The following is a 27,266-nucleotide window of genomic DNA, read 5'->3' as shown; positions in this document are numbered from 1 at the left end:
TAAGAGTTTTCATGAGTTAACAATTCATTATTTTAAGAACTCCACTGCCATATTTTAAAATTCAAATATCTGTAGCTCTGTAACCATTTAGAATTGGACACATTCTTTCTCAACAATTTAAATACCTTGCATGCGTGTGTCTAATAATCATGCCCGAAGTGGAGCAGTTATATAAGCCCTGGCATATCAGATTCGGATAATTATGTAGTTTGTTTTAATAAATATTCTTACCGTAATTTAAAATATAGGAGGATGACGTGGTACACCTCTCCCTCCGCTGGGCTAAATTCTTTAATTTACATTTTCTAGTTTACCATTCTTAACTTCTGCTTTTAGTTTTTAATTAGAAACTTCCTACCTCTTTTTCACAATTCATGTAACTATAATAGATCATTGAGGTGAGTGCCGTTGTATTAAGCCTTGGCTAAAGCACATTTTTTGTCATAAATATTCTTATTAACATTTTAGTTGTTTTATCAGCATTTGTTTCCTACTTCTACAATAAACATCAAACATGTAGTCAGAGTATCTCCTTTATTAACAAGCTTAAGCTCCTATTGGTATCATTCGAATCACAGCTCAGATTATTTATATTCTCTTTATAAAATATATATATAAAAATGATAAAGATGCAATGAAATTACTGAAAGTCTTAGTAAATAGGAATGAGAAATTAAAATATATAAAAATAAAAAAAATATATATATATAAGACTGGGAATGGATCCAGGGTACTACAGTAAACACAGAAAAAATCAGCAACCATAATGAAAAATAGCCAAAAAGGTAATTATCACAGTATTTTGTAGGGTAGTCGAGCTATCAGGTGTAATAACCATGGAAAAATTGAGAGAACCTGTATGCTAAAAAACAATTACCTGAAATAAAATGCAATTAATATAAGCATTATTACTGTAAGGATCTAAAGCTGTGGGTCCTAGGACTTTAACTACTTTGTCTGGGGGTCAGCAGCGAAAATCGTAGGAGCCACCGCAATAAGCCAGGTCTCTGTTTCTGTTATGATGTATATGTAAAAAGTATACGTATACATCATAGCCGACCTGACAAAGACTAGAAGGAAGAATAAAAGAATAAATAAACTTTAAAAAATAATAAATAAGTTTGTGTTGATAAAATTCTGTGGAAAAAGAATGAAATATGAAATCAAAGAAATCTAAGGGATGGGGCAAAACAAGAAAACTTACTGTCTTGTTTTGCTCCATCCCTTAGATTTCTTTGATTTTATATTTCATTCTTCTTTTTCCACAGGATTTTATCGGCATGAACTTATTTACTATTTTTATTTTTTTTAAGTTTATTTATCCTTTTATTCTTCCTTCTGTTCTTTGTCGGGTCGGATATGATGTTATATGTATACTTTTTATGTGTACATCATAACAGAAACAGAGACCTGGCTTATTGCGGTGGCTCCTACGATTTTCGCTTCTGACCCCCAGACAAACTAGTTAAAGTCCTAGGACCCAAGCCTTAGGTACTTAAAATAATTATGCTTATATTAATTGCATTTTATTTCAGGTAATTTTTTTAGCATATAGGTTTTCTCAATTCTTCCATGGTTATTACACCTGATAGCTCAACTCTCCTACAAAATATACTGATAATTACCTTTTTATATATATAATTGGAAAGCAATGTTATACGTATACTTTTTACGTCTACATCATAACAGAAACAGAGACCTGGCTTATTGCGGTGGCTCCTACGATTTTCGCTTCCGACCCCCAGACAAACTAGTTAAAGTCCTAGGACCCACAGCCTTAGGTATTTACAATAATTATGCTTATATTAATTGCATTTTATTTCAGGAAATTTATTTTTTAGCATATAGATTCTCTCAATTCATCCATGGTTATTACACCTGATAGCTGAACTCCCCTACAAAATACACTGATAATTACCTTTTTATATATATAATTGGAAAGCAATACATGTGAAGCAAAAATTGGTTATTATACTCCATGTTTTGGCAACTGAAGATTCATACTATAGTATTAGTAAGGGCCGCATGGTGCAAGAAAGCCTATGGCTTATGCTGCACCAGCCAAAAAAAAAAAAAAAAAAAAAATTCCGAACAACACAATAATTAATAAAAAAATAATAAATAATAATAATTAATAAAAAAAAGAAAAATTAAACCTATCATCCTATGCGCTTCCCTTACCTGAAAGTACTATCCAGATGACCTTTGAATTTCCCCAAACTGTCGGCCTCTACCACCCATGAAGGCAACTTATTCCAGTAATTTATAATTCGCTGGCTAAAATAAAACTTCCTGCAGTCCAATCTAAACATTTCTCCCCCGTAACTTGAATTTATGTCCCCTAGTTTTAGCATCATTTATAATCTTGAAAATTTTGTCCTCATTCATTTTACTGATGCCTCTCAGAGCCTTAAACACCTCAATCAAATCTCCTCTAAGGTGTCCAGTTTCCAAACTCTGTAACGCACATATTCAAAGTCTCTCTTCATAAGGACGCCCTTTTGCCGATCTCACCAGGCGAGTTACTCGTCTTTGCACCCTTTCAAGAAGCTCGATGTCTTTCTTTAGGTGCGGCCTCCATACTTGAACACAGTATTCCAAGTGTCGTCTAACATAAGCCTTATATAATGGGATTATCACGTCCCTATCTCTACTTGCAAAAGTTCGATAGATCATCGATAGGACACCATGGGCCTTCCTTGCAACCTGTTTACAATGCTCAGAGAATTTAATGTCTGACTGTATCGTAACACCCAAGTCCCTTTCCTCCAGTACTGGGTTTAGTTGAACTCCACCAAGTGAATAAGTTATTTTGGGATTACTGTTTCCCAGGTGTAATACCTTACACTTTGTTGGATTAAAGCATAGCTGCCATTTTTTTGACCATTCCTGAAGTCTATCTAGGTCTCTCTGAAGAAGCTCAGCTTGACAGTGATCATTAACTACTCTACCAATTTTAACATCATCTGCAAATTTAGACATCACGCCCTCTGTCCCTTCATCAATGTCGTTTATGAAAATTAAAAACAACAGTGGTCCTAATACTGATCCTTGGGGAACCCCACTTCTTACATCAACCCAATCTGAGGAATAGCCATTTATCACAATCCTCTGCCTTCTGCCCTGAAGCCATCCTTCTATCCATCTAAGGATTTTCCCAGTGATTCCAACCTTCTCCAGCTTATAAAGCAACCGCTCATGTGGGACTAAGTCAAAAGCTTTGCTGAAATCTAAATAAACAGTATCAAAATTATTTCCTAAATCCAGCTCGTGAGTGACCCTTTCGAAATAGCTAACCAGATTTGTTAAACATGATTTTCCCTTTACAAAACCATGCTGAGTATCCTTGAGAATTTCAATTCGATCCAAATGATCCTGAATTTCACGCCTGATCATTGCCTCCATGATTTTCCCTACTACTGAAGTCAGACTGACAGGTCTATAATTTCCAACTTCACTTTTAGAGCCACCCTTACGTATGGGAGATACATTTGCACTTTTCCAATCCAAGGGAATCTCCCCAGAGTCTAGTGATGCTCGCAAAATTAGCCTCAATGGTTCAATGCACACGCTTGCCGCCTCCCTTAAGATTATAGGGTATATTCCATCAACTCCAGGAGCCTTACTGGTCTGTAGGCTCGAAAGTTTTTTCATTAAATAATCTTGTGAAATTTCAATATCATTAATTACATATTTTTTAACTTCGCTCCCACAATTTCCCATTGCCACAAAAGGCTTTTCATTTGTAAATATCGATGCAAAATAAATGTTGAGTTCATCTTCAACGGCAGCTGGTCTATTTAATACTATCCCCTTTCCCTTACGCAAAGGTCTGATCTGGTTTGTCCTGCTCTTGGCATTTATATATGTGAAGAATTCTTTATCCCCCCTCTTTGCTCTGTTTGCTATTGATTTCTCATAAACTGCCTTTGCCTGTCGAACCTTTTCTGTGGCTCTATTACACATCACCTTGTAGCTGTTATAGGCTTCAGTACTTTTTATTGCTCTGTAACCTTTCCATGCCACCTTTTTTCTGCCAAAGTAATGTGGCAACTTCACTATTCATCCAACTTGGAACCCTCATGGAGTATTTTTTTAATGGTATATACGCATTAGGCATCTGTGATTAATGTTTTAAAAGCGTACCACAGTTCAAATGTATTCATTTTCTGCACAATATCCACCCAGTTAATAGAGGCAATGTAGTACCTTAAGGCATCGTAATTTCCTTTTCTGAAATTAAAACCCATTCGTTTGCCTTTCACTTCTGCTACCTCTCGTCATCATCCACCGTAGAACTCCGTGATCACTTCCTGCTACTGGTTCCTCTACTGTCAGCCCTGTTATGTCATCTGATTCATGTGTGATGATGAGGTCTAGGATTTTCTTTTCTCTAGTACTTTCCCTGACATGCTGATACAAATAACAATCATCTAGTTGATTTAAAAATTTTGTTCCCCATGTCGAGTTTCCTTCCCATTTACTCCAATCAATTAGAGGCAAATTGAAATCACCCATAATAAGGCATTGACGCTTACTTGCCCATTCCATTTGCATGTAGAGGCTTTTGTCATAAACTTCGCAATCACCTGGTCTGTAGATTACTCCTACTCGCATTATACCTTTGATTCCAACAATCTCACACCATACAGACTCTATACTAGCATGTGAAATGTCTGAATCCGGGAAAGCTATCGTCGCACTCAGGCTGCTTCTGATAAGAAGCATTACCCCACCACCCCTTCTATCTACCCTACCCTATCCTTCCTAAATACATTATACAAGCCGTACTTAAACTCATCCTCAATTTCCCGGTGGCACCACGTCTCTGTAAGCTCTATTATGTTCGCGTTACTTGTTTTAACCAGCAGTTCGAATTCGCTCATTTTATTGACGACTCTTCTAACGTTACTGTATAAACAATTAAGATTTACTGTTCTTGTATATTTAACAACCCTAACACAACCCTTGAAGTTTTTTAGACTCTCTTCCCTGATATTAGCTACCCGCTCACGTGAAACATTTCTGCCCCCAGAACATCTAGATAATACGTTCAGTTGGGGTAACTGATAAGAACTCTTAAGGTATGTGCAAGAGTTACTTTGACCAATATTATCAGATAAACGCGTGTCAGTATTACCCACATCCCGCCACACTAACTAGCAGTTTCCCTGAACCTTTAAGGTATCCTCAATAATACTGGCAAAAACATTTGCACCACCTTTGTTTAAGTGTATCCCGTCTGTACAAAACAAATTCCTTCTACCTACAAGTGTGGGCCATGCTGATAAAAATTTCCCCCCTAAAGCTTTGCAGATTCCTTCAAGTCTTGAGTTAATCCACAAGGCTCTTAAAATATAATCCCTCCTATCGTGTCTGGGCAGAATTGTAGACACAGACATTATGGCCTAGCTCGCGACATTTCCTCAGCATGGTCCTGTATTTTTCCAACAAATCGTCAGATCGTGTACATTTAATATCATTAGTCCCCACATGAATAATAATATTCTCTTTACCCCCTTTAAAATCTGACAATCTGTTGGTGACATCATCAATAGTTCCCGGCAGACATACCCTGGTTCTACTCCACCTATCCTTATTACAAAAAATATTTCCCCTTTCCCTAACAATGGAGTCTCCTAATAAAACAATGTCCTTTTTAACCAGAGTAGTTTGCACTTGGTTTTTCTCTTTTGAGGCTTGAATCAGGTGTGCATCACTTGGTAGATTGCTGGAGTCTTGAGTCCCTGACGAGCTCCCAGATGCATTATTCTTGAGGGCAAGCACCTGTTTTTTCGGGGACTCAAATCCATCAGTGCACCAAATTGTAATTTAAGATCGGTGCACTCCTTACATCGATCACAAAGAAAATAATCCCCAGGTGAGGTAGGATTAGTCACCAGGTCGACCTTGGAAAACATTCCACAGGTTCCACAACGGATTAAATCATTACTAACCCGTAAATCGCCATTGGCTATTTCCGTGTGAGTCACGATACCCTGTGACGTGTTTAAGGCAGATCTTGTAACTACCATTATAAAATTAAATAAATATCAATGAAAGTTAACTTTAAAAAATTATATCTGTAATATTATTAAAATCAAACTGTTACAGGAAAACCTATAACAAAATAATCCAACAATATCTAAATAAATCAAATATTTAAAAGCACTATCCAAAAAGTAAACCACTTAACTGAGGAGTCCTGACTAAGTGTGTCTGCTCACCTTGAATCCTAACACTGAACTGAAATTATAGATCCAGGAGTCTGCCAAGCTTATAAACAAAGCACTTATGTTGATATGTATGAAATGTTCATTTTTAATAAAATAAATGACAGTAAATAACATACTTTTCACTTTTTTAATTTTTTTCTTATCACCATTCAGTTTTTGAATTAAGTAGTTATTATACAGTATCATTATAAATGTAATTTAAAGTGAGAAAACTTATCAAATAGTATAGAAGTTGTTTGGTTTTTTTGATGGAAAATGCTGTTTATTAGCTCAAGTTATTGGATTAGGTGATTCTTCATGATTTAATAACATGTATGCAGGCACTTTTTCACTATCTGGTATTTGTGAAGTCGATGATGAATGAGAACTTGGCGAGTGTTGCAGAGCATATTTAATTTGAGGTGATGGAGATGAAAAGTTTGATGACATATTATACCCATAATAAGCTGATTGCAGTGATTGAAAATGTGTGTTTGGATCACTAAACTTTCCCATTTCTGCTTCAAACAGAATGTTGTTTATGAGATGTTCAACAATAGATCGAGTATGATTATCGAAGCTTCTCAATTTATTTCCAATATGTTCGCAATATACAGCACAGTTATCTCTCACTAGATTTCCAGAAGTAATTGTTTCCAAAATGTGAGTGTTCAGTAAACTAGAATCTCTCTGGTTTCTCTTTCTTTTAAGTATAGGTTTTTTCTTGGGTGGTAAAAATTCCTTTTCTGCAGAATGTTTTTCCACTAGCACTTCTGCAGGATTTTCGTCATCCGAGACACCAGTGGATGGTACCTCACTCTCTTCATCTGATCTAATTTCCTCACTGTCATCATCCTAAAAAAAAAGTTAAGATTTTTAATTGATGTTAAATTACATTTCTGCCTTAAAAAAAAAAAAAGTAGAATTACAATCTGTTTTATAGCAATTTTAAAACTTAATGGTAAAAACTGTTGTTGCTGCCATCTATAACTATCTTCATATGAGTTGAGTTAGTATTAGAAAAAAAAGCTAAATCAGGAGTGTCCACTCTGCAGACTACATGCAGCCCACAGCCATGTATGCAGCCTTCAAGGATTGAATCCACAGAGTTTAAACTAGCATGTTACAGAGTTTTTGCACTGACTTTTTAAAATGCACATCTTTAAGAATATTAGATTTTTCTATACAGGTAGTTCTCGACTTTACGAGTTAATTTGTGTGTGTGGCACCTCCGTGGCCAAGTGGGCAGGAGCATCAGTGCATAGCACATGCTTCTTGATTAAACCGGGGTTCGAGCCCGTGACCACCAAATATGGAGGATGCAGAAAGGTCAGGGAATGACCACCGCATATCCCCGGAGCAATATGATCTTAGTTGCTAATGCTCCTAAAATCCAAAAAATAATAAACGAGTTAATTTGTTCCTAGCGCGCACTTGTAAAGCAAAAACTCGTAAAGCGGGAATTCGTTTCCCATAGACATAAGGTTGAAAATAGGGGTTACGTTATTAACAATGAAATTAGCTAGTTAATTAGTTTGTTTAAACAATCATTGATTTATCGAAAGAAATGAAAACGTAGCCTGTAAAATCAAGAAAATTATAATAATAGAGAAATTATTTACGACTTACAAATGTTAAAAATGTTTTATTCTTCATCATCGACTAAATGCACACTCGTTGAACACTCATTATTGGCGCGGCACTCATTGGTTTGTTGCACAAGGAGTCGTCTTCAGAAATGTTTCAAGAGGTGTTTGTTTCCAAGATAATCTCTTTTAATTTCACGATTGCACGCATAAGCATTTTTTAAACGGCATACACAAATTGCAACTAACATGATTCGTGTGGAGTAACAAGTTTACGAAGCTTAAAAAAAAAAGGAATGAAGAGAAGAATCTGAAAATTCATTTATGTTTTTTGTATGATTGAAGATTGCAATGAAGGGGAAACACATTTCACCATAATAACGTAAAAAACCACACAATTCCAGCTATCGGTATTTTCGCAAATGCAAGAAGATCGAGTTTACTACCCGTTTATAATTGCTTGCAGTAACAGAAAAGCCCAATAAACCGGAAAGTGCAAATTGTTTTTGTTTTATGGTCGTGACCTCCAGAAATGTGCTTTAGAAAAATATCACAAGGGCGTTTAAAATTGATTCTTATAATGGAACATATGATAACTATGAAAGTGTAGTGCATTTGATTTGAATTGGTAACTAATACAATTTATAAACCACGCTCACGACCTTTTATATGGCCTTAAGGTCACGCTCGTGACCTTCAGAATGACATTTTAGAGAGATAAATAGTTTAGTTATACATATAAATTAGCTTAGTTATACAGCGGAAATTCCAACTTCCGAGATCTTGAAACGAATTACCAAAAAAAAATTGGGTTCACATTACGGTAATTTAACGATACGATGGTGTCTCTGGAACTGATTTATATCGTAAAGCAGGGTACACTGTATCGTATAGCTACACACGTGGTTTGGAATGTGGTATTTATGAATGTTTAACATTCATTTTTTGCAATTAATGTTCATATTTTCGATTTTGTTGATATTTGATACTTGAGAGAGAAAAAAAATTGTAAAGTGAGAACTGCCTGTATTGCATTCTTATTTTGTATATAATCTTTCTCAGAATTTAGCAAAAGTATTATAATTGTACACTAGGAATGTTATTAGTAATATCTAATAACTAGTGTACCCATGACAAACATTTCGTCAAAATTATTTCAAAGAAGTAAAGATTAATATCAAAGTAATTACAAAAATTTCTCCCTTGGCTGCTTGCTAAGGTGTCAGTGGGATATACTTGGATAATAAAATATATTTACAAAATTACTAAATATGCAATTTAATAATTTTTTTACAGGTATGACTATATTGTCCTTTAAAAAAAATTACAATTATTTTAGTGTACCTGTAGTGAATATTTCAGCAGAACTGTAATGAAACTTGCTCAACAAACTGTTGCACAAGTTTTGTTACAGTTTGCCGAAATATTTGCCATATTAAGCAATGGTTCTGTTACTGAACTGTTAAACTCTAACAGAAATTAATTCTCGCTTGGAAAATTTTACTGCAAATTATTCATTTTTCTACTGCTAAATAAAACATATTGCAAAAGGAATCTGGTCAAAAACTTTAGTCTTTGAGTTATGTAAGTTCAAAGAATGTTCTGGATAGAGGGATATAAGCAAATTATTATATACAGTGGTGGATTTTTGTATTAATTATTAAATGTTAAAAATAACAATTAGATACCAAAAATTAAATTCTATTTCGAAAAATGAATAATTAGTGGTGAGGAATGAGTCTTGCAGCCTGTACCTACAGTGTTTTATCTGATTTGACCCCTAGCTTAAATAAGGTTGGACACCATCTGGCTAAATCAGTGGTTCTCAACCTTTTATTGCTTGTGGCCCACTTCTGAGTTTCATTCACCTCTATGGCCTCCCCCCTACCCCACATTATTTAATTATAATAAATATGTACTTTATCAACTGCACTTTTTATTTATAACATGTATTATTTGTCTATAAGGAATATCAATAATAAAAAGGGGTTTATTAACTACAATCTTTATTTATAATAGAATTTTTACTTATATATTTTGTTTATTTACAATATACAATTATGCTGCTAACAAAAAAATATTTCAATAATATTATTGTCTCTTAGTTTAGTGAGATCCACAAGGATCTCACTAATTTCTTTTTTATATTAGTAATAATTTTATCTTAGGAGTTAACTTTTTGTAGCCCACTTAAGTTTCCATGGCCTCCAATTTTGCGAATTTTACCTGTGGCCCCTCAGAAATATGGCATGGCCCCCATTGAGAACCACTGGGCTAAATGATGCCAGTTTGCAACTTTTGCCCCATCTGCAAAAATGTAAAATAAAATATCCAATCATTTATAGTTTTTCCATTACCAAAAAAAAACTTTTTTTTTTTTTAATGAGAACCCCAAGCAAGTGCATGGGTTGAAGGTTGAGGTAAAAGGTTGAGAAATGAAAGAAGATACTTGTTGACATTAGATTTGAATTTTTGTAGATTGTAATTTTCAGGAAATACGTATGAAGGGAGGTTGTTCCAGAAAACAGAAGTTGAATGAATAAATGACGAAGAAAAAAAGTTTGTCCTGTGAGTTTGAAGTTGGACAGTAAAAAGATAGACTGTGGCATCTGTTCGAACAAATTTGGAAGAGAGTGAGTGCGGGAGAACAGGCCATTTGAGAAGAACAGTGCCCATGGAAGTATCTATAGAAAAGGCATGCAGCAGTAACAGAATATCTTTGAAACAGTGTGGGGAGTATGGCTTACAATAACCCCTGTCATTTTTCTCCACTATTCAAATCCCGGTTTTTCAGTACTAATTTAAAAAATAATTATCCATGATTTATTCACATAAAGGTTATAAAATCGACAACAATAAATCATTAATACTGTTGAATTTGCAAATGAGGGATTGTTATACACAGTACAAATGCAACACGGAAACCTGAAAACATCATGAAACTGTAAGACAAAATCTTACAAATATATTTCTCTTAGTAAGTATAGTGTGTGAAAGTAAAGCACTTAAGGAATAATTAAAACATTATTACGGAAACATTTCCATTAGTGGCAGTAGGCCTGGTAGTGCAATTAAGGAATATGGTGAACAATGGTATGGCAGGTGCGGAAGGGTTAAAATTAAAAGCTTCTGAACAATAGTTTAATCCCTCTGTTACACCTCTACTTGAGGATGCGAGATTTAGTCCATTTTGGGAAAGGGTGTCGGTATGGAGCAGTTCAAAGGTATTGTGAACAGGTGATCTAGAGGTAAAAGGTGAAAGCATTTCGTTGTGTGGGAAAAATATTCTGTTTTTCCCACCAAAGGAAGAAGAGTGAATTTAAAGAATAACACTGTGATTGGGTTATGTTTAAATTAGATAGGGGGAGATAGGTAATTGTGTGCAAACCCTTCTGGGGTTTGCACATAAGCTTGTGTATAAAGAAGTAGTACAAGGGATGATTGTAACTTGCAATCAATTCAATAAATAAATAAATGAGAAGGAAATAAGGTACTCGTTGTTTGGAGGGGTTGCCGACTTCCAGCGGTAGTTCTGGGAGTGTCGAGCTATATAGTGAAGGTTTCTGCCGGGCATGTTCCTGTGCTAGAAGTTAATCTGGAAGTTGAATAACAAGCCAGTTAGATAGTGCCCTGACTTCTACTACTGTTGTGGTAATTTCCTTCAGTATTAACAGAGAACTGTTCTCACAATCCTGAAATAAGACAGTACTGGAAGAGCTATACAACAGAGATGCAGAGTTCAACTAAGAAGAGAGACAGACAGACATAACTGCACTCCACGGAAGGAACCTGCACAAAGGAATCTCACCGTGACAGTGAAGGAAGATAAGTCCTCTGAACTGTGTTGTTTTGGAAATGGTACTTAGATAAAGTGGGAGATTATTTTAGAGTAAGGTTGAAGTTGAAGAAACACAAGAAATAAGGAAATGTTTAGTATTGAGTTAGTTTATCGGTTGAAGTTGAAAAGAAAATTGATATTTCTAAATTAAGAGAGATTACATGGAATTGTTAGCATTAAGTTAGCGACTTATGGATTGCTGTTGTGAAGAGAATTGATATTGGTGATTAAGAGAAATTTTAGAGAGAGGCATGAGGATAAGTAGAACAAATACAGAATATATGGTATTGAATGGAAAAGATAAGAGTTCTATAAAACTGCAGGAGGAAAAGCTACCATCAGTTTCGAAATTTAAGTATCTGGGATCGAACGTTGAGAGGGATGGAGGATTGAGTGCAGAAATACAGCATAGAGTGCAATGTGGATGGTTGAACTGGAGAAAGATGAGTGGGGTGCTGTGTGATAAGAAAGTAAATTGTAGAATGAAGGGAAGAGTGTATAAAACTGTGGTTAGACCTGCATTGATGTACGGTGCTGAGACATGGACGATTACAAGGGCCCAGGAGAAGAAGATGGAAGTAGAGGAGATGAGGATGCTAAGATGGATGTGTGGTGTGACGAGGAAGGACAGGATAAGAAATGACTACATCAGAGGTACGGGTAAGGTGGGACCTCTTGAGTAAAAAAAAATGCAGGAATCTAGGTTGAGGTGCCTTGGACATGTGGAATGAAGAAGTGAGGAGTATGTGGGGAGGAGGTGTGAAAAGTTGGAGGTGACAGGGAAGAGGAAGAGGGGGAGACCTAAGCTGAGATGGAAGGACAAGGTGGCAGAGGATTTAAAAGAGAGAAGATGGAGGAGAGGGGAAGCCCAGGATAGGAAGGAATGGAGGAAAAGAATTAAGGACGGAAATGCCAACCCCATATAAATGTGCGAAAAGATGAAGAAGATCAAGAGAAATATGAGGAAGTGATTAAGATTGAATTAGTTTAGTGTGTGAAGCTGTAGAGAGTTGAGGTTAATTGAGAAAAATTTTATGGAAATGTTAGCATGTATTAACAGATTAAATGAATAGATTAGATGTAAATGAACACCAGTTATGTATTGTAAGTAGATTTGTATGATAAATGACTTTTGTTTTATGTTTGTGTCATTGCTCTTGAGAAACTGACACCTCACATATAATATATATGCTCATGTGTGGGGGGGGGGGAATATCCCTCATCTGTAAATTCTCATTTTTTAACTCAGTCAGGTAGCTTGTGGGGCTTAGTGTTTGAGGGGAGCTGCTGCTGTACGAAAATCATAACAATGGCTACTGATGGCAATACTAAGGTACAGGGAAATAAAAACTAATAAATAAATAAATACCCCACCAACTTAGATTTGGTTTTCTCACCAAGCTTAACCATCAGTCCTTTTCTTTCGTTAATACGGATACAGTGCCATAAAAAGTCAAAAAGGAAATATTTTTTATTTTTGATAAAAGAAATAAGATTTTTTGAAGATGAGGGAATAAGGGGGGTTAAACTGCAACTTGTCTACGACTATCTCAGTATACAGCACCAACCAGCACAGAATCCAAAAAGGACATTTTCTGCCACTAATTAAATATGTACCAAAATTAGATCCAGTTTAAACGATAACGCTATTGAGTTTCTTAAGAGCTCACCTGATTCGGACAGGTAGTGTGGATGCTTATTTTTTGTTTTTAGAATAACTGTATGTTTAATAATTTTTGCTAGAATATTTATTATTGTAATAAAAGTTTGATTTAAAACATGAATTCAAGTAATTACTTGTTTTTTTCTTTACTTTATTGCACCTAATTGTCATCAAAATTTATTGCAAACAATGTTTTTTTTTTTTGGAATACTGGTATTCCTGGTTTCATAAATTAAAAATACCGAAATACCAGTATTAAGATTTTTTTGACCGGTATTGTGAGCCCTATTGGGGAGACTTTGTTAGGGATTAGTCATTATTTAACCTAACTGCCCTCTTTTGAATGAAATCTAGAAGCTTGAGAGAGGTTTTGGGGGCATCGCCCCAGTTGTGTGAACAATATCCCTTGGTACAGATCACATATCCCTAATAGAGATATGTGACCTTCTCTAGAAATCTTAGTGAGGATCAGCATAGAAGCAGAAGCATCCCTTTTGCAGGATATAAGACAAGGCTGAGTTCTATAAGAATTGAAATTAAAATCCTACTGGAAATGATAGCAGGTAAGCTTTATCTTTGGTTGAAATGGTAATGGAACCATCTGGTTTTGACATAGGTGGGAACGGAGATTGGAAAAAGGTTACAGCCAATAGCTTTGGCAAGAGACCAGAATGCTCAACTACCATTTGGGCAAGAAGCAAGTTTTCTACTCTCGGCCTGTTTGAAATCTAATTTGGACTGATTAATAAGTGCTTTACAATTTTTGCGGCCTTTGGTGTAGGCAAAAAACGAACCTGGAGATTTGGATGAAAGCCAATTTTGATGTGCAACATTCTTATCTTGAACAGCCTTATCACGTTTATTGGAAAGCCAGGTTTAGATAAAGGATGAGATTTTAAGGTGGCTTGGGGAATAAAGGATTTCATCCCTACAAGAACAAGAATAGTTTAACTCATATGATCTGTGCAAACTTTGGCATCAGAAAATTTGAAACAGTAATTTGACCACGTCAAAGGAAAAAAGAAATCTCGCAGATCATCCCATTCTGTATTCTTGTAATGCCAAATAACAAGAAATTGAGAATGGCCATGAGAAAAAGCATCCATTGGAGAAGAGACCACAAAGTTGTGATCTGAGGTACCTAGAGGACCACTCACCTTTGCTGTGTACTTAGAAGCATTGTTTGCAAAAAAAAAGATCAAGCGTGTTGTTTGTGTGTTTAGAATTGTCTGGTATTCTGATAGTTAAATGAACAATCTATGGAAGGCCATTAGTAATTGCAAAAGCCTCAGCATCTCAACCAGCTGGGTTCGTGTTACTAGAAAATGGAAGCCAACTGGAGTTGTGAACATTAAAAATTGCCAAGGAAAATTACCTCATTGTTAGGAACGTTAGACTGGAGACAGACAAGTTTCAAAGAGTTCCAAGTGATTAGTGGAGTTGGGAGAATGATAGAGGCAACAGATGAATTTGATAAAATGTGGTAGAAAGATTTTAATGCTGAGAAGATTGAAAAGATGAGATTCTAAATTTCTAATTCTCTTTCAGGGAATATCAGAGCAGGCATATGCACAAGTACCACATTTGAAGCGAAAGGAATCGTGCAGCGAATAATTTCTATATACTTCTGCTTTGAGCTTTACCAAACTCTACACCTATCAAAATAAATTATATCGTGATAAATAAATCACCTTTAACAACTAATTTATTTATCCATATCTCAGACCACAGTGGTATCCAAAGTTTTTAAATTCTATACAGTGAGACCAACTGATGATGTTACGAATAGCAAATTCTAAGTGGGAAGCATTTAGAGAAGTAATTGTAGATGCTACTAGGCTTTTTATACCAATAATGAGATATTTTTCAAGGCCTAAATGGATGTCAGATAAACTGATGAGTTGTGCCAGAGATGAAAAATGCATGGAATGCATAAAATTACCATGTGAAACCGAAACATACAATAGATATAAACTAGTCTACAATCAAGTTACTAAGACAAATTATGAGAAATCTTTGGCAAAGAAAAACAGCAAAGACTTTACTTATGTAAACACTAGAAGAAAGGGGGATCAATCACATTGGCTTGGTTGATATCAATGGTTTAACTCTTGATGACAGTGCTCAGGTTGCTAACAAACCGAATAGGTATTTTGCATCTACATTCACACGAGGAAATCTTTAGGGAAGGGGATGCCAGAAATTTATAAAATTCTGTCAGGGAGATGAATGATATTGTGATAACAGAGGAAATTGGATGATAAACTGTTGATAAGAAAAGCTACCTGGGGATTGATAATACTATCCAATTAAAGGAGGTAAGCAAGCCTTTAGCTGTAATTATGAGAGTTGGATTCAGGAGAGGTCACTGTGAATAGGAGTATGCAAAAGTATCCCAAGTTCATAAATGGTGGCATTGGTAATTACAGACCTGCTAGTTTAACTTCTGTTCCAGAAATTAAGATTTGTTAAGAAGTGATCTTTTCTGACTAGTCTGATTGGATACTATGACACAAAGGAACTGGATGCAAAATAATTTTGACATTATATACTTGGATTTCAGGAAAGCTTTTGATACCATACCACAGAAGACTACTGTACAAAGTGGAGCAGTGTTGCATTAAATGAAGGCTACTGCTATGGATAAAGGGATGGTTTAGTGGGAGAATGACAGTGCCCATTGCTCATTCTCCCACATTAGTGGAGAATGAGCAATGGGAGAAGACAGTGGCTGTCACAATGGGCACTGCTCTTTTTGGACTAATGTTATTAGCAGAGTCCTGCATGGTTCAGTGCTGGGCCCACTGAAAGCCTCATATTCCTTCACCAATGATATTGGTGAAGAACGAATATGAGGCTTAATGTCTAAGCAAGTGTTTCCCAATTTAATCTGACCATGGAACCCTTCATAACATTAAAAAAAATTATAGAATCTCAATAGTATTCTTACATAATACACAGAACCAGAAAATAAGCCCTCTTAATAAAATGATTATTATTATGAAATCAACTTTATTACTTATTTAAAAAAAATCACATTTAATATAAATGTGATTTAAAAAAACGCAATAAAATTTATATTTTTTTTCTCGTGGAACCCACACTTTCACTTTACAGAACCCAGGATTCTGTGGAACACCATTTGCAAAACACTGGTCTAAGCTTGCAGGTGATAGAGAGGTCAGTGTTGCTAATCACAGTAATCAGGGATATACTGCAACAAGAGCTAGAAAAATTAGGCAGATGAGCTAAGAAATGACAATTGAAATTTAATATGTGAAGGTAGTTGATATGGGGAGCAATAATCCCAGATTAATGTACCAACTGTGTGGCACTGCACTTAGGGTAGTGGACAATGAAAACAGACCTGAGGGATCATTTCAAGGCACATCTTAAGTGCTTTCTGGGGTGGGAGGTTGGAAACTGCAATCAGACTTGTCACAAATTGCATATTTCTCTTTGCATACCTGCTACAAAACTTGCCACATATTCAACAGTATGCTTAGTGTATCCAAGATATTCTGCATAGAATGCATAGTTATGATAAAAAAACGTTATCTATGATTAATAGTGTCTTCACTATTGGAAAAAAGCATTTATTGCATATAAGGTTTAATCTAAAAGTTCAGTATAACATTGCAAAAATTGAATTTTATTTGGTGGTAAATATTTACACTGTTAATATAATTCAGCATGATCTCCTTTTGCAAGTTATACACTTGTTCCATTGTACCCACCATCCTATTTTAATTTTGCTAAGAGTTCACAGGGCACTAAATTGGGTGGATGTGGTTATGGCATGGCAGGAATCTTTGTCGGTCAAAATTTCAACAAAGCTGGATGTAAAACTATAGTTTACATCCAGCTTGTCGGCTCCGTAGCCAGGTGGACAGGAGTGGCAGTGCGTAGCACACGCTTCTTGATTAGACCGGGGTTCGAGTCCGTGACCATAAAATACGGAGGATGCGGAAAGGTCAGGAAATGACCACCGCATATCCCCGGAGCAAAATGGCCTTAGTTGCTAATGCTCCTAAAAACCAAATAACAAACAAAACAAACAAACATCCAGCTTTGTTGAAGTAGAACTATTTTTTAAATATAAGCCTCTGTCAAAATGACAATCCACTAAACTGGTGGAAAGAGAATAATTATTTTTTATTCTAGGATTTTTGAATGAGTCCAAAGAATTACCATACCAGGTTGACGTGACTGTCTAAAGTTTTATATATTTTTTTAATTGGAATCTAAAAAAAACGTGTGAATCTTTTTTATAGTACTTTATATTTCTTTAGTCTCACTATACTTTATTTACTGCCTGTGCATTGTATTTCTTTATAATTTAATGTGTAATTTTATTAGCATTTTGTTTTTAGTATTTCTTCATGCATTAATTACAATACATGAAATACAAAACATTGGTTTTTCCTGTATTTTGTGAATAATAAAATGTGCAGGCTGAAAAAGTGATCATGTTTTCTTGATTCAAATCTGAAAACAATATTAAAATGAAATGTGCAATCAACAAATGGAATATGTCAGTGCTATTTTAGAGGAGGGTAAGGTAATAGTAAATCATGAACTATTCCTACTTTTAATATATTTTTTTGAAGTTTGTGCAGATATTCAGTTGTTATCCTCCCCACAAAATACAAAGGTTGGACCATCCCTTGGGAATACTTGACTTGATTGCTGTGGGCACAATGAGCAAAAGCCTGCTTTGAGGTCCCTAACTGAGAAATACATGGAGATTAGTGATAGTGAATGATAAATTATTTCAAACTAACTTGTTTTTCTTTAATGTCTAATGACAACTGAATTGAATTAGCTAAATGCCTTTTTGTCCATCATTAGGCTGGTTACATAAATCTATAGTATCAGCTAAATGTTCACTCAGAAGCATGCACAGAAAGACATCAATTTTCCTGTTTATGAAAGTATAAATCAACCCTGCTTAATTTGTTTGCCAGATGTGAACCTTCTCTCATACTTCATGCAACTTTAGATATACTGCCATAATAGTTTTGTATCTCCTAATATATTTCCTATTAGTTTTAATAAGTGGCATGGATTAAAAAAAATGCAATTTTTTCATCTTTAATTAAGAGGAAAGATAAATACAATTTTAATATCAGTATCAAAGCACAACATTATATATATTTGTAAAAAAATCCATCAGAAGTGAGAGTGACTACTTCCAGTTATAAATAACTCTCTATTAATGGTTTCAGTACTAATTAAATTAGCTTTTTTCTTGTGAATTGATACAAACAATTAAAAAGTAACTAACTAAAGCTTTACTAAAGTATTAATACCAAAAATCTTTTTCTGCTGGTAGGGAATCATCATTTGCTTTTCAAACCAATATTTATATAACCATAAATGATTATGCCATCTGTCATTTATTCCATCCATCAATAGAAATAAACAATAGGAAGTGAAATTAAGAGCACAGTCAGAGCTTTGAAAGTTTCCTTTGTGAAACTAGGAAAATTTTTTACAGTAAAACAAGGAAAATTTTTTCTTTGTTTTACTGTAAATTCACTAGTTTCATTTAAGTTTTATTAATATTCTTCTTCAGAAGGCTTTTCTTTTGGGAGAAAAACTGGGAATGAGTGTAAGCTGGAACAGGGAGTTCACTGCTCACAAGGTGGTAGTGTCATGACAGAACCCTTTTTTTTTTTCTGTGATCCACCATCATTAAAAATTATCAGTGAATAAGATTTCAAAAAAATATATAGCATACTTTTTTGATGATCTTTTGAAAATTGATGGTACCGAATTTTTTTTCTCAAACATGTCCTGTCAAGAGCATCTTCAAACTGTACTAAACGCAGAACAGCACAGTGTTATGATGGGTAGAAATTCTTTTTTGTTGCTTAACCAAGTTTTCTCTCTGTTACTTCAAAGAAATTTAAAATTTACTTTTTATTTCTAATTATTTATGTATTATGCATAGAAACAGCCAAGAATAAAAACAAAAACTTGACTTTCAGACAATTCAATATATATCCTATTGCCTAGGTCAGATGCAAATATAGCTATAATTCTAAATACAGTTCAATTACTGTATTGTATATTACAATTAGAAATAGCTTATATGTAGTATTTACTACATTGTTTTTTTTTATTCTATTTTTTTTTTTTTTTTTTGTTTCTTATTCTAAGTTATATCAATTAAGCTTTCTGGAATTAGTTGAACATCATTTCGGAAATCTACTCTATTATGAAACATAATTCCAGGGAGCTTTTTTAAGGTCTGTTGTCGCAGCCCAAAGCTGAACAAGTTGACATGTATGGGGGGGGGGAAATCAATTACTGTACTCTTTTTATTGGAGATAATATACACCATATGAATTATCCCAGGGCCTCGCATCTGGTGAGTATGGGCTTGGCACACTCATTGTCCTTAGCTGGATATCATCATTCTTCTCTATCAAGGTAACTCGAATTTTTTTGGCTGGTGCAGAATAAGCCTCAGGCTTCCTTGCACCATATGGCTAAAATAATACGGGTGAGCAGTTTCGAGTAGACTTTTTCGTCTACTCGAAACTGCTCAGTTTGTTCAACCTGTTTTCCACCCCAGGAGATTTTATTTGGTAGAAAAAATAATAAACATCCTCTTGTAAACAAACACTTTTGGGGGTGGGGTGGCAAACGTGGGCATGTCACGTGTTTCCCTCCGTGTTTATATGATTAATCTTAAGTTTCATGAATAACAATTAACTATTAACTATTATTTTACAGTAAACAAACGCCATAAATTATAACAGTTTGCGTTTATTTACCGTAACCTGTATGGAGATGCCAGTGGCGTATCCGTTTGTCATCTTATGGGGGGGGGGCAGATGGCGACCAGACTTTTGGGGGGAGGGTTTACGCTCTTTTTCTTTAATTTCACATTTTTGGTTAAGGGGGCATAGGCCCACCCCTGAATACACCCCTGGGAGATGCTATTCCTCATGTGGCATTGAAAGGTGGTCAAGCAGCTTCAGTTATATTACTATGGCAACACAAACAAAGTGTAGAATTCATTTATGAATTATGCTGCTAAGTAAAGCTTTGTATATGACCTTACTGTACCGTTTATTATTATTATTTACTCAGTAAGATACAGTAAACAAATGTACTTGACCTCGTCAGTGTTTTCCGTTTTTCTTTGTTTAAACTTGTCTATTAAAAATTTTAAACTGTTGAATGCAAACCAATTTGAATGATGGACTCCATGGACCCTTGCTCTTGATTTTTTTGGTACTCCTTCTCTATGACGCTCCCGCCTGAAGGACGAAAGAAGTGAATTCATTTTCTTTTTTACTTCTACAACGTCGCAGTTAAATATTTTCGCCACTTCCATCCAAGCCTCATTTTTCCTATTTGTTAGCTTATAAAATTTGTGGCTAACATCCCACAGTACGGGTCGATCTTTATAAGCGGCAATGAGCTGAAGTGACAAATCGTTAGACCACTCCATTTATTAAATGTAACTATAGGTTACAAGTACGAATGCACAGCGTATTCAAACTTTACCCTGGCGAACATATACCGATAACAAAGGCGCCGAACCTTCAAATTGCTGACGTATTTACTTCGATGTACCGCTCACTATTGAACGAATTCGTTCGCTTTCGCCGTTTGTTCGTGTTTTCAGCGCCACGTACCACCGTGTTCGGACAATCTCGATGTGAGCAACATATCATTCGGAACATTCTCTAACGAATTAAAGTAAATAAAGTATATTTTCTGTTTATACCCCGGATTAGGGTTCACAACTTCCGGTTTCGCGTCAATTGCATGAGGAATTTGGCGCATAAACAAGGGGAAATAGTACTCCTTCATATCTTGCAGTTAAAATGAATATTTTATAGTACGGCGATGTAGTATTTTTTCCCATATGCCTTTTGTATAAAAGTCGGGAACTGTGATTCACTTACATAACTGGAACTGTTACTAAATTTAACCCAGGGGCTCACATGTGGTGAGTATGGGCTTGGCACACCCAGGATCCTGAGCTGAATATCATCATTTTTCTCTTTCTTGGTGATTCCCTTCTCTCTCTCTCTCTCAGGGTAACTCAAATTTTTTTTTTTGGGCTGGTGCTGCATAAGCCTCAGGCTTCCCTGCACCATATGGCTAATAATAATATCAAACAAGACCCCAACATTTACCTTAACTTTTAAATTTGATTTCCCAACTTTTCTCAAAGCATCTTTCATATCCAAACAGTTTAGAGATGAAATAAGTTAATAATTAAATAAAAAAAAAAAAAAAACAGGGTTACCTCTTACTGATTTAGGCATGAACATTATGTTCATCAGCCAATAGAAATTGAAATTTCATGGAAACAGTTAACTTTATTATTCTGGCCATGTGAGAATAATAAAGATTGATTAAACAACATTAATGCAGTTCTACCTAAGCAGCAACAGTTGCAAAATTTATTAAAACTGGAGGAAAAAAAACAATAAATAAACCTTGAAAAAAAAAATAAAAAAAAAAAAATATATATATAGCAAAAAATTAACCTAACAAATTTATAAAATGATAAAACTTTCTCATTTAGAAAATGGTGGACTTTCAGGGTCCTAGAAATCTTTGTCTGCAAGCCATTTGTTTCATGCTAATACAGATAGTCCACCCACATTTTTCTTACTTATAATATAAAATAACTTCATTACATTATTTCTTAACTCCAGGGTGGAGTTATGTCACATCTGGTGAGTATCCAGCTTGATACTCACCAGATGTGAGTTTCTTGGTGATTCCCTTCTACTTCTGACTTTTGTTCTATCTCTCTCTCTCAGGGTAATTCAGAAATTTTTTTTTCAGCTGGTGCAGCATAAGCCTTGGGCTTCCTTGCACCATATGGCTAATTATAATAATAATAATATACATAATGAAGATATGATTGCAAGGGTGGGCTTGACGAGCACCACATAGAATTCAATTTTTGATGTCAGTAGTTTGTCTACACCATGAACCCTTGCTTGAATTTATTTTGCCTTGTTAAATTATATTTTTAGTTTTTATATTTAAAAAATTGACAAATAATAGATTAGTAGAGATGTCAACCTATAGGATGGAATATCAATAGCAATACAGTGTTTTGACATCAAAAGAAATGTATAATATCTAATGGAATTTAATCTTAGTATTCAAAATGTTTATAAAATAATGCTTCACACAAAGAGCTCCAAAATCATTATGGAGTTTCATATTCATTGACATTTGCTGCAGAGCAGATGCATGAAAACTTGATTTTGCACATGTAGTTTCCACACATAAATATGTTTACCAGTAAATTAGGAAGTCATAAATCACAAAATAAATGTATTGGATAGGAATGGGGTAGGAATTAACATTGAAAAAAAAAAAAAAGTTTTTTTTTTATGAGAACCACAATCACTGGAGGTATTAGAAACTACAGTACTAAGGTTGAGATGATGAAAGAAGATATTTGTTATGGGAAAGAGGAATTATATTATGCAAAATGATAGGTGGAATAGGACCAGGGTATGCCTGTCAAGAGGCAAATGTTGATGATGTTGTAGAGCAGATATCTTTTAAGGGCACAAAAGGTTAAGTGTCTACTTCTGTCCAGACAGGATAGGAGAGAGTGTATGACAAGAGCCTTGTCAGTCAGTCAGTCCAGCCCTGGACAGATTGTGCAAAGCTCATGGGGTAGAATTTTTCTCAGCTTAGTCTGTGCTTGTTAACAGGAGAGACTGCTTCTACAGGGATGGGGATATCCTTAAATAGAAAGGATGCAAGAATATTTGCTGATGCTATCGGAGCAGTGTTAGGTGGTTTGGAAAACTGCTAGGAGGCAGCAAAGGAAGTAAGCAGGGATACACAGACTAAGAGATCAACAATAGCCATAGATGAAAGTGATTTGTGGACTGCTTCTATTGGAACGAGCAACAGCCTGGAAAGTAAGGTGGCTGAGATTTCAATTACTGATGGGAGTCATCATGGAACAAGTAAATACATGGGCTCTGTTAGGGTAACTAAGAGTATGAACAGGTGCATGTACATCAAACCAGGTGGAGTAAATAAATTTGAATTTGAAGTGCTGGTCATCAATGCATCAAATGTGAACATTGTTGGGGATACCAAAGATGTGGTAGTGTCACACAGATTAAAAATGAATTGGAATATGGGGGGTACAATGCGTACAGAAAGGACAGACAGGATAGGAAGGAAGAAGTGGTTATGCTGTTAGTTAAGAAACACAATTTAAGGCAGTGCATCCAGTTGATATGAGTGGCCAGTGCAATGTTGAGTCAGTTTGGTGTAACATAAGCACTAGAAAGGCAAAAATGAGAGTAGGAATGTGTGTTATAGGCCTAATGACTGAGTAGAATAAACAACTGTACAAACAGATCAAGGGTATTTACTCTGGATGACTGTTTTTTACAGAAGCATACAGAGCGAGTAATACCCTTGACCTGTTTATAAGCAGTGATTATTCATAAGAATCTGCAGATAAAGGAACCAGTAGGAGGCAGTGGAATTTACATAAAGATGTAACTACCATCAGGGATAAAAGGAAGAGTTTTGCTTTCACAATGGTGATTACAGTAGTCTCAGACAGTTTTTAAATTCTGTACAATGGAACTAGCTGATGATGTTACCAACAAATTCGAAATGGGAAGCACTCAAGGCATTAATCATGGAAGCTACTAGGCTTTTCATACCAACTAAGAAATACTGTTCAAGGTTAGGCCTAAGGGATATGTCAGAAACTAATGAAACTTGTGAGAGTGAAGAAAAATGCATTCTATGCATATAAATTATCAGGCCACATGGAAACCTGTGGTAGACATAAGCTAGTCTGTATTCAAGTCACAAAAGATGTTAGGTAAGTGAAGGCAGATTATGAGAAATCTTTGATAAAGGGTGCATGCAAAGAAAAACAGGAAAGACTTCTTTACTTATGTAAACTCTAAAAGAAAGGGGATGAATCAGATTGGTCCACTTGATGTTGACAGACTGAATGAATATTTGGCATCTACATTCACACAGGAGGAAACTGGAGGCTAGATGTTTATCAAACCCTAATAGGCTGCTAAATGATTTGTAATAACTGAGAGGCAAGTGGAAGAGAAAGTGTTGAAATTAAACATAAGAAAGGCACTTGGGATAGTGGGATCTATCCAGTTATATTAAAGGAGGCAGCAAAGCAAGTAAGCAAACCCCTAGCCATAATTGAGAGCATCCTTGTACTCAGGGGAGGTGACCACTGACTGGAGATTTGCAAGTGTATCTCTAATTTACAAAGAGGGATCAAAGGGTGACATGAGTAATTACGGACTTGTTAACTTAACTTCTGCTCTAGGGTACTACGATGTGGTCACAAAGGAACTGGATGCAAAAAAAATAATTTTGATATCATATACTTGGATTTCACCAAATCTTTTGATTCTGTCCACATGGAAGATTGCTGTACAAATTGGAGCTGTGTGGGATTAAGTGCAAGTTGCTGCTATGGATAAAGGGATTGTTGAGTGGAAGAATACAGAGGGTCATAATCATTGGATTATGACTGTCAATGATAATCAGTGTTATTAGTGGAATTCCCCAGGCTTTGGTGTTGGGACCATTCTTGTTTTCTAATTCTTCAAACAAGCCTCTGGGGTTGGGAATGTTCAAATTCATAATAACTGCAATAATACTGCAGAAATTGTAAAACTGATACTTTATTAAAATAAAAATGGTATAGTGAAAAACCAGATTAAAATCAAACTGGTAATAAAATAAAATACTGTTTATACAATAAAAACATAAAATAAAGCATATAAAATGTACAATGAAATAAAACACTGAATAAAAGCAATAAAAACACAACTGTAGCCTTTCAAAGGTATCCACCTCCTTTATCAACGGTAATACTTAATGTGCTATAGTACATCCTTAAATGTCTGCAGGATCACGTGTTACCACAAGAGCATGGACAGTATCCTCCATATGTGCATTGGAATTGAAAATTAGCATTAGTAAATGGTTTTGGTGCGTGCCAGGCGGAACCGTTCATCCCATCTAAGAATCACAGTCTCAAAGAGGAGATGAATGCAGATTTCCCTATCTCCATTAATAGTGTTATGCTCAGAAGAGCAATTCCGCAAACTCTCGAGCCATTTATGGTTCCAAAATCTATGCAAATGTAATGCGTACAATAACAGCTTTGTCCAGAAGGATTTGGTGATTCTTCTCCCAAAGATGTTCAGCCACAGCAGATTTCCCATAATCTGCTATCTTTATCACATTAATTCCCCCCCCCCATACAGTCTTGGAAACGGCATTTTGTTTTCCCAACATAACGCCCCCCACAATCTGGGCATTTTATCTCATATATGACCCCACTTGTACCTTTTCTGGGTATGGGATCCTTAACCTTCGACACAACTGTGTGCAACCTTCGCCCTGACTGTTGCACACACAGCATGTCTGATAATCGTGTAATACTCGAGCGATTTGCTCAGTTAGGCCCGGATAGTAGGGAATGTATGCAGTGGCATTTATCAGTGATATTTATGAAGGGTTATCAAGATTAATGTCCATGTTTGCAGATGATACAAAGGTTGGCAGAGTTGTTAATGACACTGTTACTGCAACAGGATCTAGAAAAGTTAAGCTGATGGGCTGAGAAGTGGCAACTGATGTTTTACATTGACAAATGCATGTACTGCATATAGATAGCAGCAACCCTAGAGTAACAAACCAACTGTGTAGTACTACACTCAAGTACTGGAGAATGAAAATGACCTGGGGATAATTGTGTAGTCATATATGAGGTTCTCTGAGCAGTGCAGACAGTCTGCCAGGACAGTTCATGGCATTTTGCCAATAATATGCAGGAATTTTGCTAGGAGGGAGATGATTTTCCCTTTGTATAAGGCAATGGACCAGCTATTCCTTGAGTATTGCATACAGGCTTGGAATTGTCATTTTAGGAAGGATGTAACTCTGCTAGAATGAGTGCAGAGAAGGGCAAGAAGATTGGTGAGGGGAACAAAGGGGTGCTCTTATCAAGAAAGGCTTCAATTCTGCAAATTGCTGCACCTTTGAGGTGATCTGATTGAGGTGTTTGAGGCTTTGAATGGCTTGAGCAAGCTCAATGCTGATGGGAATTTTGCTCAGATTACACACTTGAGGGAGCATAAATTCAAATTGAGGAAAAACAGCTGCAGAATTGATGTACAGAAATTTGCATTTACCTAGTGAGTGGTTGATTGCTGGAACAAACTTCCATCTGTTGTTGCGGAAGTTGATAGCATAAAAAAAAATTCCAGGAAGAAGTAGACAAACCTTTGGAGAGAATGGATAGGCAAAATGGGAATTTTTTTTATTATTTATTTTTATTTATTTATTTTTTTGGCTGATGCTGTATAAGCTTGCTTTTTTGCTTCATATGCCACTATTATTATTATTAGCCATATGGTGCAAGGAAGCCTGAAGCTTATGCTGCACCAGCAAAAAAAAATTCCCGAGTTACCCTGAGAGAGAGAGAGAGAGAGAGAGAGAGAGAGAGAGAGAGAGAGAGAGAGAGAGAGAGAGAGAGAGAGAGAGAGAGAGAGAGAGAGAGAGTCCAAAGTAGAAAGGAATCATCAAGAAAGAGAAGAATGATGATATCCAGCTCAGGACCCTGGGTATGCCAAGCCCATACTCATCAGATGTGAACCTCTGCTACTTCTGTAGATTGTAATTTTCAGGAAATACTTATGAAGGAAGGCTGTTTCAGAAAACGGAAGTTGGAATGAATAAATGAGGAAGAAGAAAAGTTGATTTTGTGAGTTTGAAGTTGGACAGTTGTGTGCATTTCAAAAATGTGCCTTCATTAGTCAAATGTTCAAATAAATCAGGTGTAACCTACTGATGATATTTACATTGATCATCTATTAACATCCATGGCAGAGACTTTGCAGAAATGTGCTTCATTTTCTAAGTTTTTCTTAAGTGGAATGATGTGA

General features: G+C 35.6%; 2 protein-coding genes across 4 annotated transcripts in view; one reads left to right on the top strand and one right to left on the bottom strand.

Moving 5' to 3' along the window:
* Positions 1-27,266, top strand: part of fzy (cell division cycle 20 protein fzy) — a 102,190-nt gene that overhangs the window by 192 nt on the left and 74,732 nt on the right. Inside the window, exon 1 of one of the 3 annotated variants that reach the window (XM_090388968.1) lies at positions 21,190-21,274. The exons of the other annotated variants lie outside the window; for them this stretch is intronic. The gene's annotated coding sequence lies outside the window, so the exon portion shown is untranslated. Of the gene's footprint in view, positions 1-21,189; positions 21,275-27,266 lie in introns of those variants that run through there. 3 annotated transcript variants of the gene reach the window in all.
* LOC150075685 (uncharacterized) lies at positions 6,477-20,889 on the bottom strand. The gene is made up of 2 exons (XM_090388310.1): positions 20,435-20,889; positions 6,477-7,070 (listed from the first exon to the last, which is right to left on the bottom strand). Exons 1-2 carry the CDS (start codon positions 20,768-20,770, stop codon positions 6,507-6,509), a joined length of 900 nt encoding a protein of 299 aa, XP_090244436.1. The 5' UTR covers positions 20,771-20,889; the 3' UTR covers positions 6,477-6,506.

The sequence above is a fragment of the Mastigoproctus giganteus genome, chromosome 14 (genome assembly GCF_048544385.1).
Source record: "Mastigoproctus giganteus isolate SK-2022 chromosome 14, ASM4854438v1, whole genome shotgun sequence".
NCBI lineage: Eukaryota > Metazoa > Arthropoda > Arachnida > Uropygi > Thelyphonidae > Mastigoproctus > Mastigoproctus giganteus.
This window is presented reverse-complemented; position numbering and strand designations above follow the sequence as displayed.